Source organism: Melampsora larici-populina, assembly GCF_000204055.1.
Source record: "Melampsora larici-populina 98AG31 unplaced genomic scaffold MELLAscaffold_6, whole genome shotgun sequence".
Lineage (NCBI taxonomy): Eukaryota > Fungi > Basidiomycota > Pucciniomycetes > Pucciniales > Melampsoraceae > Melampsora > Melampsora laricis-populina.
In genome coordinates, this window is record NW_006768770.1 from 656,391 (window position 1) to 676,390 (window position 20,000).

Sequence of the window (20,000 nt, forward strand, 5' to 3'; positions counted from 1 at the left end):
TTGTTCAATCAATCAAATACTTGCAAGTTTTGAAAGCCAAATAATGTTTCTATAATGTTCATCAAGGTGCCAAAGGCATTGAAGTAATATGTTCTGAGCTATTCTAGGTTTCCTGCTGTGTACAGCTTTTGTTGTAAATTACTCATTCTTCAAGACACACAAATGATCCTTGGATGCAGATTATAGAGCCAAAATGAGGCTTTCATAATGTCAAAGCCTTACATGTGTTGGAGCAAAGTTGGCAATTTGATATGTCTTGCAAGTTCACTGTTTCAATGCCTGCCGGTTTTGAACCAAAATTGGCTTTCTGATATTGAGGATTTACAAACATCAAAAACCCATATCAAAAACCTGTGCAAACCCGTTTGAATTTCAAGATTTCTATGCAAAAACCCAAAATTCAAATGGGTTGGAACAGGTTTTTAATTTTTGTGTACCCTCAAAAATGTGCAAGATGATTGAAATGCACTATAGGATTCAATCATCATTTTTCATATTTTTCTGACCCCTTCCTGCTTGTGTATAATTTCCTATGCTTTCTTACTTTTCTAAACTCAGTGGTAATTTTGCAATCTGGTGTAATGTAACTCACTAGGCATCAGGCATTCAGCTGTCACATTGCCCACTGTAATAGTGAAGAGCGTGGGTGAATATGCTATATCATAGGGAGGCTTCCCATGTAGCCAAAATTGAAACAGGGCCTTTTGATCTACTGAAAAACACTCACCAACCAGACTTCCATACACCATATTTCCCTAATCCTGTATTAAGCTGAAACATCGATAATTTATCTGAGTTTTTGTGCAATGATATGGGTAAGCCAACCCACAACACAGCTTACAGTCTATTCTATTGTTTAATCAATCTTCATCTTTGAGTTTCTGGATCACCTTACACATTTGTTATGACCAACTTGTGTGATTCCTCAAAACTTGTTCCAGAAGTCAACATGATACAGTCAAACCTGTCTTAAGACATACCCCTTGGTCCAACCAATTTGGCATGCCTTATAGCAGGTTATGTCATATGGCATAATTGTATGCCTTTCAAATTATCTCTATAATCACATATTTTCATGTCATAAGACAGGTTTTTTCTGATAGCACAGCTTTTGAGTATGCCTAATTGCTCCATTTCATGATACTTGAATGGGAATGGGATCAAGGGCACACAAGATGGATCAAATAAAGTACACATAACATATGTATTTACACACTATGTACACTTTGTGGGGTATTTTATGCCTTAATACCATACTAATGTCCAAAAAAAAAGTATGCCATAAGAGCATCCGCAATTGTTGGGTTAAGTCGCGAGAATAGCTAAGTATTTAACTTACCGATCTCAAAATTTCCACAATGGTCAAATTTCAACCAATCGTTAGTTAGCTTTTTGACAAAAAATCAGTAGGCTGGGACAAAGTTATCCCAGCCTACCGACGCGGTAGCTAACTCCGTGCCCTCGAATTTTGAAAACACAACACCCACCACACTACACTTCCACACATCAAGTCACTCACCAACCCTACACAACTTCAACAATGTACCTTGATCCCAACTTGAAGCTTTGCTGACTCTTTGTCCATGACTCCCACTTCAAGTTTCACCTCAATTTCATTTTTCTTTTTGCATCAATCTCAATCAATTAGTTGCATGTTATCTTAGATGATAATAGAGTTGTTCAAAAAAACATGCTCATGATGGAATTGATTGAGTAATGGATGTGTGGGATCAAAATTAGAAGATGGTAATTGATCAAAAGGGAAAGATCAAGCTCACATTGATGGATGAAATACAAACACAGGAGCACTTGTAAAGAATCAATATGTGATGAAAAGTTATAAAAAGGGGCCTCTGATGAAAACAAAACAGTCAATCAGATGCGAAGTCAAACATTTTTGAGCACACAGACAATCAGAAAGGACCAATTGGGTTGGCTTCAAAAGTGAGGACAGCTTAGCTCCAAGCTAGAGCTGACGACTGTAGGCCCAGTTTTTAACTTGGAGTTAAAGACAGCCACTGTGGAATTTTGTGTCAGATTACTTAGCTCCGGCTAAAGATCTTTAACCTAAAGTTAACTAACTCCAAATTTAATGCAAACGGTTGCGGATGCTCTAAGGCATTAGACAGAGAAGGCATAATTTGGCCCTGACTATGCTTGTCCAGGCCAAAATTTATGCAATTTGGCAGTTTAAGCCAATATGTATACAGGTATGCCATACAACAGGTTTGACTGTACTTCCAATTGGGTGCTACTGTTGTTCCTGTGATCTGACATAAACCAGAACTAATCACTTGCAACACTTCAAATGATAAGCCTTCTCATAGAATAGATTGACATAAACTCCGAAAGAAAGCTGCCATTTTTGTCAGGTTTTGGTCTGGTGCAAATGAGTTGATATTTTCAAACAATTTGATGATTCTTATATTGTTGGTGTCCCAGTTGTATATGACATGTGCATTATCTAAAAAATTGTATCAATCTGAATGAAAATGTCTTCTTTCCTTTAATTTGACTGCTAGGAGTTTCATGTGGATTTAACTTTACTTCAAAAACCAATGATATCATCATAAGATTTTTTTAACACAATTGAAGGGAGAAAATATCCACAGAACACACTTCAATCCATCTTGGATTTTTCCATGTTGTGTTCTTCCTTCTGAATCTTTTACTCTTCCATCTTATCTTCCTCAGAAGGGTCTGAGTTGACTGTTTCACGTTTTCATGGGATCCAAAAAAGGGCGTCATTTTCAGGCTTGACGGGTCCCGCAGCGCGATTGGCTTGTGGAGCCTGATCTCGCAGTATCTTTGCAACAGCTCACATCGGATCCATGGGACTCGAGGTCCTTATCACTTTAACTTCATCATTGCTTTATCTTTCTTAAACAGTCTGCAGTCGTCTCCAAGTGGTTTCACTTCTAGAAAACCTTGCAAAGCCGAGGGCTTTCAGACTCGGAACAGCACCTGTAGATCCACCAGTTTCTCGGCTTGTCGAACCTCTCGCAGTTTTGAGGCAGATCACATATACAGTGAAGATCCATCTTGAATCCAGCTCGTCTTATTTCAAGATGATTTTACATCTATAAGATTCGTCGCCAGAAGAAAAGATAATTCATTTCCAGGCAACTTAACGATCTTTATGCATTTATCGTTTATTCGGATCCACATTTTTCTGCTTCCATTTTGTCATTCTTTTATAAGATGCGGGCCTATCTCTGAGAAAAATTTACCAGGTTTGTCTTCCATTCTTGACCCGAATTGAGGATGATTGACGCCAAGATGTCCAGTTGATATGAATTCTTTCTGATCAGATCCTGGGACTACTTGGGGTTTTGCCAAAACCTGTTCAGAGTTGGGGTCAGACCGTCAATCCATAAAGAGCCTTGCTCCAACAACAATTAAGCTTCACGACCTTCGGAAGTCGGCCGCACCACATCCGACACTGAAAGAAAACGGATTCACTTGGGTCACTCGGCCTGTAGAATATCTTTGCTACCTCAAACCATTTTCCAATGATTACATGAACATGTTGCTAGATGATTCTGTCAGTCTGGTGAAAGAGCTGTAAGAAAATTTCAAAGCAAAATGTTTCCTAATACACAGTTAAACCGGTGACTTACTAGCTCTGGTCATCTAATCAGGACTGGGGCAAGCATGGCGATCTGCTACTCATATGGACATAGAGGTGCTCCAGGTCAACACACCTTTGAGCCCTATCCACTCATCCACTCTGATTTGTCACCGGAAGGGGCAAAGTACGTGAGAAAGTACCTTCAGAATCGTTATCATGGGTCATCTGATGACAATGAGAATGAGATTGGTCAAGCCATCAAGGATGGAAAGCGTCTTGTCGTGTTCAACGTTTGGAGACCTGTTAAGATCGTGGAAGACAATCCTCTTGCTATTTGTTATTGGGATTCAATCAAGGAAGGAGATACATCAGAATTCGTACTCGAGCCTACAAGCCGTGCGAACGCAATCCAGACATGGAATTTCAAGGATCATCAAAAATGGGCATACTTGTCAAACCAGAAACCGGAAGAGGCATTTGTCTTCATGCAGCATGACAGTAAGGGAAAGGGAGGACATGGAGTGAATGTGCCACATGCTTCTGTTGTCCTGCAAGGCCAAGAAGGCAAACCATCCACCCGCCAAAGCTATGAATTCAGGATTGCAGTCATCATGGATGATGAACCAGGACTCTTCCACAAACTTCTTTTGTCATTTTCAAAAATTTGCTCTTTGAAAGACCAAGACTAGAAGGGACAATGTTTGACCGTCTTCTCATGTAACCAAACTTTTTGAACTCTCTACGTATGAAAGTGTCCAAGGATAATTCTATTGTTCCCCATTGTCACTGCATCTCTTGTCTCTACATATGGTCATTGTGTGACTTTCCATGAGTTCATTGATGCTTACACTCTGAAGTAGCTTCTCTTCGATTGAAATAATTATTTGCCATGATGTGACTTTCTTGTGACATATGCGTTTCTTATTACACGTTGTGATGACTATTTAGATGCATGAAAATATCTCACCTACTTTTGGTATTGATTTTCTAAGTTCCTTTGAGAATAGAAACAGCCTTTTGGGAGAAGAAGTGTAAACCCATGAAGTTTGGATGCGGGGCTTATGGTCAGAAAGCTTTAATCAAAGCATCAACATATGCACAGCTCATTTCTCGCGAGCATGTAGCAATGCAGAAAATGGAAGTTTGAGCCTGCGAATTTCAAGTCCAGAGTTGGATCATCTTGAAGGGTACTTTGTGCTGTGTATCTCTACGAGCGACGGGGGGCTTTTGAAAAAAAATCTATTGAAATCAACTCAAATTAATAATCACTTATGATCATCAACTGATGGAGATCAGTTTTTGATGACAAAACTAGATTGAAGTTTCATGGGATGGTGATAGTTGAGATTTAGTATTGACAGGATAGCTAGAAAGCAAGGATCCATGGTTGTGCAATGTGATGAAAATCACCAGCTTCATCATTTGAGCAATTAATTTGATTTAGAATACTTTGAATTCCTGATCTTGGTCATCAAGAGGCTGTAAGACCTTTGGTCATTACTTAAACACCAAGTACAAACACTTAATACAAAACTACTTAGACCTAAATTAGATTCATATATATTTGTTTTTTCACATCTCATCTCGAATGGTTCCTTAGAGATATCGGGACTAATCATCCGCCCTCTATCCTTCGGAACCAGGTATGAGAACAGTTTTCTTTCATTCTTTATTTCTTTCTATCTTTTATCATCTTATTGTAGTCGAGAGATATCGGGACTAATCATCCGCCCTCTATCCTTCGGAACCAGCTGGTTTCTCGTAGGCTTTAGTAATTAAAGATTAGATCTCTTGGGTTCTAGAAAACCCTACCGCTGTGCCTCACAGCGTCCCGTCCGAAGTATCCAGTGAAGGTTCTCATCGAACCTTACACTTTTTTTTTCTCAAACCCACACTGAGACTAAAATCGATCGACTCCTTCAAACTTAAATCATTTCATTCGAAACTTAATTTTTTTTCAATTCACTTAAACTTTCTGATACTTCAATTACAAATGCGCCACTCCGATCGTACTGAACTTATCATACATCGTTGACGCTAAATCTTACCACTACCCCACACCTCGATTGATCGGCGTGCATGAATACGCGACGATCAAATCAAGCTCTTCAACCCACTCAGCCAGGCCCGCCTCAACCACTGCCAGACCCAGAAGCTATAATCCGAGCAAATAATCGCCAGAAAAAACTCTCTAGACCTAATATCGCCAGACAAGTCGCTCCTCTAGACGCACCGCCAGCTACACCATCACGAAGTCGAACAGACTTCGCACCGCAAGCTACGCCAGTACAGGCTCGTATTGAATCGACCACGCTACCGTCTCTGCCGGAATCCGACGAGTCGTCTCCACTATCATCTTTACCTCCATCTCCTACACGCCAGACAACATCTAATACTCTGTTCCCCAGAATGACCGACAAACAACCGGCTGCCGACACCTCGGGTTCGGACCTCATGAAGGCCATTGCCGAATCTCAGATCGCTAGTAATCGACGCATGGAGAAGTTTGAGGACCTCATGATGAAACTTCTCGTTTCAAAGGAGAACGAATCGAATCAGAGTACTTCGACACCTGCAGAGTCCAAGCCAGATGGTCAGATCGATCTCACGAAATTCCGCACCTCAGATGGACCGATCTATAAAGGTCCTTACCGTGAGACGGAAGCATTCCTCACGTGGTACTCTTCTTTAAAAACCTTTTACCGCACTAAAGGTGTCATACTAGATAAAGATCGAATCACTCTAGTCGGCAATTTTTTAGAAGAGCCGAATGCTCATGCCTTCTACGAAGGCGGTTTTGAGAAATTTATCAAAGGTAGCTGGAAAGACTTTCTCAATCAGCTCTTCGCCTCTTGTCTACCGGGTGATTGGAAAGATCGATTGTATGAAAAGGCCCAACACCTTAAAATGTCGCCATACGAAGACTTCATAACTTATAGTACTCGTGCCCGGGGAATTCAAATCCTCATCAACTTCCACACAATCGCTCTGGATGATCACCAATTAGCGAAGTATGTAGAGTATGGCATGATAGATGAACTGAAGGCTGGAGTTGTATTGTGGGGTTTCTCTAAGTATACCAAAGACTTCACTTACCACGATTTCGAAAATCACTGCGAAACTCTCTACAACTCCTTAGTCGCATCTCACGCCATCACGAAGAAAACGCGAACGCCGAGCTTTCCTGCGACAATTCAGAACCGGTCTCGTTTCACTACCACCAGTGCTCCTCAGCGACTATCTGATGAAGAATTCACTTGGAAGATTCATTCTTATCGTGATAGTATAGGACAGTGCCATTTCTGCAAAGGCTTCTGCGGCAGTGAACATCGCGCATGCAAGGGACCGTATGTCAAAGAGAAAGTTTTTTTTCCGCCAGGGTACGTCGCACCACCTAAGCCGGCGAACTACGTACCTCCACGAGCAAAGTCATCGCCTCCAGCCGGGTACAATCAAGCTGGACGAGCTACTCAAAGACCTGCTGGACGACCAACGCCTTCTTATGCGAAGGTCGCCGCCGCTAGTGAATTCCCAGACCTGGATGAAGCGTCGGTAGCGGCGTTGCAAGCTCTAGACGAAGAACTCGACCTAGCTGAAGCTGAAGGGTACGTCGCCCCTCCCAAACCTCCCCGAGTGATTCTTGAATTCAATCATAACGGCAAGAAGCTCCGAGCATTGGCTGATCCCGGCGCTGAAATCAATCTCCTTACAGATCAGGCGGCCGAGCGGCTTAATCTTCGACGCCGGAAGCTTGTACGACCAACACAACTCAGTCTTGCAGTCAATACCGACTCACCAGCTCCAACATTAACACATTTCACGACAATAAGCTTATCAGACCCTAATTCGGGGAAGTCATTCGATAGGGTGTATTGCAAGTTGGGAGATGTTGGGGGAGACTTTGATATGATCCTCGGGACACCTTTCTTTCATCTTTTTCAATTATCTGTTTCAATTAATCAGCGTGCTGTGTTTTGTGAGCGTACGGGGGTTAAACTTTATGATTATCGTGTGATGGAAGAGCTTAATGAAAAAGTCGCTAAGGCGCTAATTCCTCGTCTCACTGAGCCATCGAGAGAGTGCAGTGCCACCTGGGAGAGCCGGGTTTCGGAGAAAGAACGAATGACATCATTGAGTGACTATGAACAATCTGAGCTGGAATTATTTGAACAGTTTCAAGACCTTTTTCCAACGGACATACCAGCGGTGTCTGATGAAGCAGAAGAGGAGGGATTATTTGTTGATGGTTCCTTTCCTGAGAAACTGCAGAATGAAAGCTCAAGGATTCGTCACAAGATAGTATTGAAAGATCCAGGAGCAGTAATCAATGAAAAACAGTATAATTACCCACCAAAACACATGAATGCGTGGAAAAAGCTTGTGGATCAACACCTTGCAGCAGGACGAATTCGACGGTCAACTAGCCAGTATGCCTCTCCGAGCTTGATCATTCCGAAGAAGGACCCTTCCGAACTTCCGAGATGGGTATGTGACTACCGCGTCTTGAATAGCCTGACCGTGAGGGACCGTGCGCCGTTACCCAACGTGGACAGGTTGGTCAGACTTGTAGCAACTGGAAAAATTTTCTCGATTATTGATCTCACCAACGCATTTTTTCAAACACGAATGAGAAGTGAAGATATTCCCTTGACGGCAGTCCACACGCCCTGGGGATTGTATGAATGGTGCGTTATGCCGATGGGTCTTACAAACGCACCAAGCACACATCAAGGTCGACTTGAAGAAGCCCTAGGAGACTATCTCAACTCCATCTGTGTCGTATACTTGGACGACATAGTAGTTTTCTCCAACTCACCCGAGGAGCATGCTTTACATACCCGACAAGTTCTTCAACGTCTAAGAGAAGCAAATCTATATTGCAGCAAGAAGAAAACTAAGCTGTTCAGGACCGAAATTAAGTTCCTAGGACATTGGATCTCAGGTGAAGGTATTCGAGCAGACAATGAAAAGATAGAGCAGGTTTTGAATTGGAAAACTCCTAAATCAGCAAAAGGGATCAAGAAGTTTCTTGGGACCGTACAATGGATGAAAAAATTCATATGGGGACTCGAGAAACACGTCAATAAACTAACACCTCTTACAAGCACAAAATTAGACCCGAAAAAATTCAAATGGGGTAAGGCAGAAGATGATGCTTTCAACAATATTAAACAACTCATGACATCGTTGCCTCACTTAAAAAATATTGATTTTGATTCTGAAGATCCTTTATGGCTCTTTACGGATGCGAGTGGTGCTGGGTTAGGAGCGGCATTGTTTCAGGGTAAAGAATGGAAATGGGCATCACCGGTAGCTTATGAATCAAGGCAAATGACTCCTGCAGAGAGGAACTATCCGGTACACGAACAAGAGCTGCTCGCGGTCATTCATGCGTTACATAAATGGAGAATGCTACTTTTAGGTATGAAAATCAATGTCATGAGCGATCATCACTCATTGACTTACCTTCTCAAGCAACGGAATCTCAGCAGGCGTCAGGCTAGGTGGATAGAAACATTGGCAGACTTTGATGTTGAATTTAAGTACGTAAAAGGGGAAGATAACTCAGTTGCAGACGCATTATCGCGGAAAGATGTTGAAGACGAAGGCATAGAGCAGGTGGGTGTAGAGTGTGTGGCAGCATTGGTGGAAGCAGGTCCGACTTTATCACCTCAAGTCCGTAAGAAGATCAAGGACGGCTATGAAGGGGATTCATTTTATAGCACTATTCTATCGGTACTACCGCTACGAGACGATTGTGTGATAGTTGAAGGTTTATTATTTATTGAGAACAGATTATATATTCCATGTACTGATGAGCTGAGATTGGAATTAGTGAACGAGACACACTCCCGACTAGGACATCTTGGCTATCTGAAGACCATTGAAGACTTACGTCGAGATTTCTTTTGGCCTCGAATGGCAACGGACGTGAAGGAATTCGTGCGGTCTTGCGATGTCTGTCAACGAACAAAGGCACCAACGCAAGCACCGGTGGGGAAGATGCTAACACCCGCCATTCCACAACTACCATTGGACTGTCTAGCCATTGACTTCGTCGGACCGCTGCCGAAAGTGAATAACTATGATATGTTACTCACGTGTACGTGTAGATTGACAGGGTTCACAAAAATCATCCCTTGTGGTCAAACTGATACCGCCGAGAAGACGGCTTCCAGATTCTTTTCGGCCTGGATCGGCACTTTCGGTGCGCCTAGCTCCATCATCAGCGACAGAGACAAGACTTGGACTTCTTTATTCTGGAAAACGCTTATGAAAAGATGCGGTACAAATTTTCACATGTCAACAGCTTTTCATCCGCAAGCAGATGGCCGAAGCGAACGCACGAATCGTACAGTTGGTCAAATTTTGAGGACTTTCACCGCCAAACGACAAGGCAAGTGGCTAGAGTCCTTGGCGGCGGTAGAGTACGCCATCAACGGCGCGCTTAATATTGCGACGGGCAAATCTCCTTTTGAGCTGATCTTCGGTCGTCAACAACGATTACTTTCGACCCAAGATGCTGAAGAATCAGACCCGACGGCTCTCACCAAGTGGTTCAGTATGAGACACGACGCGTGGTCAACGGCACGTGACGCGTTGTGGACTAGCCGAATACAGCAGGCGTTGCAGCACAACAAGCATTGTCGCTCGGCAGAACCGCTTCAACCGGATTCCTGGGCGCTTCTAGACTCAGCCGACTGGCGGGGGAGACATCAAGGAGGCGTCAATAAATTGAAAGAGCGCTACGAAGGGCCTTATCGGGTAGTCAAATCAACGAACCATGGTCAAAATGTGGAGTTGGAATTGCCAGAGGGGGATCGACGGCACAACGTCTTTCACATTTCGAAGGTCAAGGCGTATGTAGAACGCAATGGCGACGGGGTCAACACGTTAGTTGAAAGGGTACGGAAGTAAGTTCCTCTCCCTTGTATGCACCGCCGTAGTATACTACGAAAATTGTCAAGAAAACAATACCTAGGCCACTTTGTGAGCACATACATTTCGACTTCATTCCCTAGGTGGCGACGACGTCTTAGGATTACGCGGGCAAGCATAGAATTCAACGACCATTGACCACGATCAACAACTTTTCACCTCAAGTTCCTTTTTTCCTTTCTTTTCTTTTTTTCTCTGTTTCCTTTTTTTTTCTTTTCTTTTTCCTTTGCAGCTACATGGTTGGCTTTCAATGTTAATTTTAATTTCTTTTCAGTTCTTTTTTTCTTTCCTTGTTCTTTTACTTTTCAACATTAGCAGCGCTTTACTTTTTTTTCAATTTTCTCTCTGTTTCTTTGGTTTACTCACAAGGCATGCTCGATTCTTTTAATGGAGGGGAGACTGTAAGACCTTTGGTCATTACTTAAACACCAAGTACAAACACTTAATACAAAACTACTTAGACCTAAATTAGATTCATATATATTTGTTTTTCACATCTCATCTCGAATGGTTCCTTAGAGATATCGGGACTAATCATCCGCCCTCTATCCTTCGGAACCAGGTATGAGAACAGTTTTCTTTCATTCTTTATTTCTTTCTATCTTTTATCATCTTATTGTAGTCGAGAGATATCGGGACTAATCATCCGCCCTCTATCCTTCGGAACCAGCTGGTTTCTCGTAGGCTTTAGTAATTAAAGATTAGATCTCTTGGGTTCTAGAAAACCCTACCGCTGTGCCTCACAGCGTCCCGTCCGAAGTATCCAGTGAAGGTTCTCATCGAACCTTACAGAGGCCCACAAGACTAATCAAGATTAAAAAAATATCATATCTCCTCGCTTGTTTAACAATAATGTTTCACTTTCTGCGCGCAAAGCTTCTACCCTGCGCGCAGGCTTTGAACCTTTGTGAGATTTGATACAAAACCACCGCACAGGTGGTTCCGGAGTCAGATCTCGGCGTGTGAGGTATGTACACGTTTGTGATCCTTTTTATCTTTCTACAGCAATTATGCAGTCATCTACAAACGGTTTCATTTCCAGAAAACTTCATAAAGGCTTTACTCGGAGCTCGACCTATAAATTCACAACTTTCTCCGCTTGTCGCGCCTCTCGCAATTTTTTTGCAACAAAACACATTGGAGTTTCATGTTAAATTTAACTCATACAAACTATAAAGTCCACGATCCTTTCAGCTCTCTAATGTACCTCCAAGAGAATAATCATTCATTTTTGAACAATCATTATGCATTTATCGTCCATTCGTATTTACCTCTTTCTCATTTTATCTTGTCATTCTTTTATAGAATGCAAGCCTTTCTTCAAAAAGATGAAGTCAGGTCAGCTTTCACCAAGTTCTTCACCCAAGCAGAGGACAATTCTTTTCATGATGATTCAAATTGACCTGAAGTCTTTCTGTTTAGATCGGAGTTTGACTAAGGCGTACGTTCACTCTTATACAGGGGTGAGCAATAATCATTTTGAAAAAAGCCCTTCCCGAGAAAAAATCATGCTTCACGACCTTAGGAATCAGCATGAAATCGATCCCCAACTGAGAACAAACGGATTCACTGTTGAGACGCGGAATATACCATGGCTTCGTCACTACGAACCATTCTCGGATGACTACACAGAATCTCTGCAAGCCGATTCTGTTGCACTCGTCAAGCAACTGTAAGGAAATTTCCTTTGAAAATTTGTCTTAAATACATAATTAGGATGAGGACTTACCAGTTTTGGCCATTTACTCAGGACAAGATCACGTAGCGCATTCTGTTATTCAATGACTATCAGAGGTCGCTCTGGTGAACAATCTATCCCGCCTACACCAATCATACACTCTGATTTATCACCAAAAGGGGCAGAATACTTGAAAAGCCAACTCAAGAGCTCAACACGTTATTCGTTTGATGATCTTGACACTTGGGAAGCAATCCGAGCTGAAAAGCGTGTTGTTGTCTTCAATGTTTGGAGACCGGTTAAAGTTGTCGAAGATAATCCACTTGCTTTCTGTGATTGGAAATCGCTAAAGAAAACAGACCTTCCGGATTTAGAAATCGAGCCTACAGACCTGATGAATTCAGTCCAACCATGGAAGTATGGGAGTCATCAAAGATGGTATTATATGAGTCATCAGAAACCAGAAGATGTCTTTGTGTTTGTACAGCATGACAGTAAGGGACAAGGAGAGCATGGAATGAATGTGCCACATGCTGCTGTGGTTCTAAAAGGTCAAGAAAACAAACCATCAACTCGGCAGAGTTATGAATTCAGGATTGCAGTAATTGTGGATGATGATTTTGTGTTAGAAGATGGACTACGAAACTAGAATCTAGGAGACCTCAACAGAGCTTCCAAAATCAAAGTTTTAACTGCCTTCATGATCAATATTTTTGAACCCTCTATGTACGAAGCAGTGAAGCTTACACCCACTGTTTTATATGCTCTTGATGTCTTTTTGTCTTCTCCTGTTCGCCACTATGTCTCTTGTCTCTGCATATGGTCATAGTGTCACCGTCCAAGCTTTGATTGTTGCTTGGAATCTGTAGCAGCTTCTCTCCACTCAGAGTGGCTCTTTCATTTGCCTTAACTCTAGCTTCTTGTGAGATATATGTTCCTTATCAACGTGATGACTATTTAGGTATACTAAAACATTTCACATTTAGGTGCAATCAAACAGTTCACCTCCTATTGGTATTGATTTTATGTAAATTTTAGTGCAGATAGAAACAGTTGCACCCAAACAAAGGGAAGCAACTCTGGGAGAGATATGTAAGCTAAGGAAGTTCGGGGTGGAGTGCCTCATGACTAGAATTTGAAACCGACTTCAAAGAGTACATCAAACGTGAACAAGTCACCTGAGCCTGTAGGAATCTGAACAATGGCATTTTGTGCATCTCTAAGCGTCAGGGAGCGCTTTTGCAAGCTCTTTTGTCCAGGGAGATGAGTTTGATATTGTATTATGAATCAGCATTGAAATCAGTTGTTGAGTGGCTAACCGAATTGATGACTTTTGCATCAAAGGGCTAATCAAGATATGTATGCAATTATCTCGTTGGTTTATTGTAAGGAGTACACGTGACAAGTAGGCATGGGATTACACAGTATGGGATTAGATAGGAACTCCTTACCTTTCATTCTCAACGCCCGGCTTCGAAAGGTCCTCACTCCTCAGAGAGCCAACTGGGTGACTTTTCGGAGCTAGGTGAGATTCTTTCAGTTCTCTTCATTTCTTCTTATCTTTTGTGTTGTTGGATGGTTGCTGACTCCTCAGAGAGCCAACTGGGTGACTTTTCGGAGCTAGATCGTAATTTATACCGAAGTTCCAAGTCCATCGCTCTCGTGAGAAGTCGTGCCGGACTAGTTTCCGGACCCCTCAGTGAAGGTTCTCATCGAACCTTACACTTTTTTTGACTTGTTCACTTCGAACATAATAATCAAAACTTAAATCATCTACAACAACACACTTTCACAATTTTTTTCACTCTATTTTTATCCTTTTTTCTGTCACTCTGCAAAATCTGCCACCTGTCAATCTGCCAATCTGCCATCAATCCACCTCTGTCGATCGAACCTTATAAATTCGGTCTAAACTCAGTCCAGTCAACAACCAGCGCAATTGTCCAACAGTGGACTATCCGGATGATCGGCGGCGCGTCTTTGAAACCTGAGAACTTTCTTGACGACCCTGACGTTTTGCTTCGAGAAGCTCGAAAAGAAAAACAAAAACAAAAACAATCAGTCGAAGTCGAATCGCCACCAGCACCACCTCCAGCAAGGTTTTCCTGGAGACCTGAAGCGTTCGTATCGGGATCCCCAGCACCGACGGACCGTATTTTATACGCGTCAAGCCATCGCCCCAGTCCTGCAACGGTCTCTGCTGTTCATTTCTCGCCCCCGCTTATCTCGCCTTCAGCATCAGAAAGAACCGTTGATCATTCACATTTCAAGAAACTCTTTGGGACACAACAGCTCACCGAAACGCCTCATCCACCCGGTCATTTTTCTACCGAGACTCCTGAATCTAACCCTCTCGACGCGACTCTATCTGCACCAACCTTGACGTGCGTATCATCAAACACGATGTCGAACGATCAAGACACGATTGAGTCTCTACGACAACAAGTCGAGAGCCTTAAACTCCAGAACGAAACGCTGGCTCAAACTCGACAGGAGACCTTAAGTTTACAAAAGTTAGTACGAGAACTTATGGCAGAAAAATCGGCTGCTGCAACCAACACTGGTCTTCGATCTGAGGGTAACCAAGAAACGGTGGGCCCATCAACTAGTGCTACGCACCCTTTCGCGAAGTACACACGCCAAACGCCCGATTCGCCCTCGCCGTTACCTCGTGATCAAACCAGACAAGGTCCGACCACCTCTGACCCAGCGGCGACCGTCAATCTCATGTCGACACCTGGAAACGGTCAACCTGCGGGGCTTGAGGATGGATCACGAGAAGCTCAGGATCAATATGCTGGGCAAGTTGGTCGAGAGGCTCATCAGTCAACGCCGAATGCACCACCTCAAATGACATACCCACCAACCACGCCCCTGTCACCACAAGCCGCAGCCGCGATGTACGCACCTTACATGCAAGCATATTATCCACCTTTTCAAGGGATGCCAACGGTTTCTGTTCCAACACCTGTGACGGCTGATCGGATTAAGTTGAGCGATCTACCGAAGTTTAATGGCAAATTTGGGCGACCTGCCGACCTATTTCACTGGCAGGATATGATTGAAGAGACATTTGAAGTCAAAAACCTCACTGATGATCGCGAAAAACTCAAACTACTCGGCTCGCTTCTCAACAACGAAGAGATGTCGGCATGGTATCGGTCAAACAAAGAAAATCTGCGTCAACAATCATGGAATGAAGCTATGAAAACGATGGCTTTAGGTACCTTGCCTCATGCGTGGTTGACGGACTCTGAAGTAGCCTTGCGACGAATCGAGATGAAACCCTCCGAATCCCTTGATGCCTTCGTAAATCGGGCGCAAAGTTTGCACCGACTAGTGAAGCGAGTGGGGAGAGTGACCGATCACAACCTGGCTGAATTTATTACTTGGGGAGCTCCTCAACTGTTCAGAGACATGGTAGACCGGGACAAACTTCTATTCAAGGTCCCTTTTTCATTTCCGGAATTTAAAGAGGCGGCAGATGCCATATGGAGATTTCTTACGAATGCCAAACTGTTATCTGAGGCAACACTGAAACGACAACAACCTGTAGGCAACTCTACTGCCACCTCTTCATCTGTCTCGGCGTCGACACGTACCCCTGTCGGCAGAATTAAATCAGATGACGAGCGCGCTGACAACGCGTGGCGATATCACGAGTACCTCAGACGCTCAGGAATTTGTTCAACTTGTAAAGACAAATGCAACAATCTGAACTGCAACAAGAAGAGCATGCGGTTCATTTCGGTTCCATTAGATTTCAACCCCGGCCCACGACCTTCTCGATTAAACGGCAGCAGTACACCATCAGCGCCCCCAGGAGCCCCAACTCAAAAACCTGCAGGCCGACCAGCCGCTGCATCCACTCGCGTTGCCGCCGTCAAAACCTTCCCGGACTTGTTAGCTGAAGACATCGCAGCATATGAAGAGGCCGATCGATGTCGAGCTGAATTAATTGAAGACGCAGCGGATCAGGATGAAGGGTGCGTGCCTGCATCATCAACCACTCCTATTATCCTAGAGCTGACATGTAATGGGAAACGGGTACGGGCTTTGATTGATTCAGGAGCGGGCACCAATCTATTATCCGAGAAGATGGCGCGTGAGTTACGTGTATGCCGTAGACCGTTGGTGGCACCTGTCGAGGTACGCTTAGCAATCCCAACTGAAGGCGCACCTTTGGTGTTGCAAGAATTTGCAATTGCTAACTTGCAATCTGAACAACCCAGTATTCGCTTTGGAGCCGTATTTTTCAAGCTGGCACCGCTTGGTTCAAACTATGATATGATATTAGGATCACCGTTTTTAACAAAATTCAAGTTGGATGTTTCTCTTCATCGTCGAGCTGTATTGCATACAACAACGGGAAAAATCCTTTATGAAAAAGAAATGCAATCTGAGTTGAATAGGCTGCTTTGTGTTATTCAGAATTTGCACAAAATTGATGAGGTTCAAGACTTGAGTGAGCGAGAGGCGTCAATCTTGAGAGAGTTTGAAGATATGTTCCCGGCTGAACTTCCACCTGTTGAAGACGGTGAAGGGCCGGATGAAGTTTTTCCTGATGGCTTACCAGACGTGAAGCGGCATGCAAGGCACCGAATTGTTCTCACTGATCCTAATGTCACGATCAACGAGAAACAATACGGCTATCCGTTGAAACACCGAGACGCGTGGCGTAAACTTCTTGATCAGCATATAAAGGCAGGACGCCTGAGACGGTCTCATAGTCAATACGGCTCTCCTTCAATGATTATCCCAAAGAAGGACCCGACAGAGCTGCCTAGGTGGGTGTGCGACTACCGGACGTTGAACAAATATACGGTCAAGGATCGTACTCCCCTACCCAATGTGGATGAATCCATCAGAATTGTAGCACAGGGAAAGATATGGTCCAGTATCGACCAAATTAATTCTTTCTTCCAAGACAGAATGCGGGAAGAAGACATTCCGTTAACAGCAGTGAAGACTCCTTGGGGATTGCACGAATGGGTTGTCATGCCTATGGGTTTGACTAACGGTCCAGCAACTCATCAGGCTAGAAACGAGGAAATATTAGGAGAATTAATTGGAAAGATCTGCGTGGTTTATATTGATGATATTGTGATATTTTCGGACACAGTTGAAGAACATGAAAAACATGTGCGGCAAGTATTGGAGAGGTTAAGAGAAGCTAAATTATACTGCTCATTAAAGAAAAGCAAGTTTTTTCGACGGAGCATAAAATTCCTGGGCCATGAAATCAGCCGAGATGGAGTCTGTCCTGATGACGAGAAAGTAGAGAAGATTTCAAAGTGGAAATCACCTTCGAATTCAAAACAACTTCTAAAATTCCTTGGCACCGTCCAATGGATGAAGAAATTCATTGACGGGCTTTCACATTATGTAGGGACTCTTACACCTTTGACAAGCACATCTCTGAAGGGTAAGCCATTTCAGTGGGGTGATGCAGAAGAGCATGCGTTCAACAATATCAAGCGCTTAATTACAACTCTGCCGGTATTACGAAATCTGGATTATGACTCAAAAGAACCGTTATGGCTTTTCACCGACGCTAGCGGCAATGGTCTTGGAGCAGCTTTATTCCAAGGTATGCAGTGGGATACATCATCTCCGATTGCGTATGAAAGCCGAACAATGAATCCTGCTGAGAAGAACTATCCAGTTCACGAGCAAGAGCTTTTGGCTGTTATTAACGCGCTGAATAAATGGAAACTCTTACTTCTGGGTATGAGAGTGAACGTGATGTCTGATCATCATTCGCTCACTACTCTTTTGACACAGCGTAACCTAAGCCGTCGCCAAGCAAGATGGCTCGAAACCTTGTCTCAATTCGATCTTGACTTCAAATATCTACGAGGTCAAGATAATTCGGTCGCCGACGCTCTCTCTCGCCGAGATGACATAGCCTTGTGTGAAGTGCGGGGAACTCTGGCACCTGAAGAACTGCAATTGATTCGTGACGGGTACCAACAGGATAAATTTTGTCTCAAGCTTCGCAAAGTTTTGCCTTTGCGGGAGGATTGCGTTTTACAGGATAATCTTTTATATCTGGATGGACGACTGGTGGTACCAAACTATGGTAACCTTCGCCGTGATTTCATTTCACAAGCTCACAGTGCGCTGGGACATTTAGGCACTTTCAAGACACTAGCAAGGTTACGAATGAACTTCTTTTGGCCAGGAATGACCAAAGAAGTGGAAACGCAACTACGAACCTGTGACTCATGTCAACGCAACAAGGCACGAACAACGTCAACAACGGGAAAATTACAAACCCCTGAAGTACCTACTAGCCCTATGGAGTCAATTGCGATTGATTGTGTTGGGCCATTCCCGAAGGTTTCAGGTTATGACATGCTTCTTACTTGTACATGCCGACTAACGGGTTTTGTCCGCCTTATTCCAGCCTCTCAACGTGATACGGCTGAGCGCTCCGCAGCTAGACTGTTCTCTGCTTGGTCATCAGTATTTGGTCTCCCTGCTTCCATTATTGGGGATCGGGATAAAGCTTGGACGTCGCGCTTTTGGCAAAAGCTGCACGAATTGTTAGGTGTCAAAGTTAATCTCTCAACATCCTATCATCCTCAGTCCGACGGTCGAAGCGAGCGCTCAAATAAAACTGTTGGTCAGATCCTGCGTCACCTCGCAGCTGAGAAACACAGGAAGTGGTTTCAATCTTTACCCTCTGCTGAATTCGCAATCAATTCTGCTGTCAACGTGGCAACGGGTGTATCACCCTTTCAATTCGTATACGGACGCGTACCACGACTGTTTCCAATTCAAAACCCATTGGAAGAGGACGGCGCCGACGTGAAACACTGGATTGAAAGGCGACAATCAGAGTGGGCCATGTGGAGAGATAAGTTGTGGACCAATCGAGTAGAACAAGCACTTCAATACAATCAAAGACGAAGAGAAGGTAAACCATTCTCAGCGGGAGAATGGGTCATGATTGACAGCACGGACCGACAACAGATTGTCGGAGGCAAGTTCAAAGGAACTAGCAAGCTTCGAGCACGCTACGACGGACCGTACGAGATCTTAGAAGTCCTAAATTCAGGCCGAGACTACCGCCTTCAATTGCCACCAGGCGATCTCACTTATCCGGTCTTTCATATCTCCAAGCTCAAACTTTATCATTCGTCAGTCGAGGAATCAAGTGCAGAAGAGATTGCGACCACGAGTTTGGTCTCGTCACAACCGGAACAACCCCCAGGAGAGACTCGAGAGGAGCCCATGGGGCATGCTAGGAATTGTGACGAGGGGGTGTGCATTCAAGTTGATGCGCTAACACCCCCGCAATGTGAGTGTGCTAATTTTTTCAATCCGTGTTGTAAAGAAATTCTGGGCAAGCATTCCTCTCTCCAAAATAACAGTTTAACATCTTTGGACGAATCATCAAGACGAAAGAAAACTAAACAAGATCTCGGAGTAATTGCACCCACCGAGTTGGGTTTGTCAAGGCCAAAAACAACCCCGACAGGTCCTGAATTGGAGCCCTTGGGGCACGCTAGGTTAATTGACAAGGGGGTGTGTATCATATGATGCAATAACGCCCCCGCAATGTGAGTGCGATAATCAACCTTTTCTCTATAAATTTTGTGAACGGCTGGCAAGCAATATTCTTTTCAAAAATACAGATTCAAACAATCACGACGACAACAATGCAGCAAGAAACGCAAGACATCAAGGAGATCAAATAATTTACCTCAAGACTTCAAGATCATGATCAAGTTAACTTAAATGACGCAATATATTATGAAGCGATTCAAGACTTCAAGATAATGAAATTACCTCAAGACTTCCAGA

General features: G+C 43.6%; 2 protein-coding genes across 2 annotated transcripts; both read left to right on the top strand.

The window, feature by feature from the left end:
• Window positions 1–3,843: 3,843 nt before the first annotated feature.
• Window positions 3,844–4,197, top strand: MELLADRAFT_30138 (uncharacterized protein; the record flags this gene model as incomplete). Its single annotated transcript, XM_007406328.1, has 1 exon — window positions 3,844–4,197. A coding segment is annotated over one exon (354 nt), but the record flags the coding sequence as incomplete, so codon positions are not given.
• Window positions 4,198–12,456: 8,259 nt separating this feature from the next.
• MELLADRAFT_30944 (uncharacterized protein) lies at window positions 12,457–12,783 on the top strand (the record flags this gene model as incomplete). The annotated part of the gene is made up of 1 exon (XM_007406329.1): window positions 12,457–12,783. A coding segment is annotated over one exon (327 nt), but the record flags the coding sequence as incomplete, so codon positions are not given.
• Between the last annotated feature and the right edge of the window lie 7,217 nt (window positions 12,784–20,000).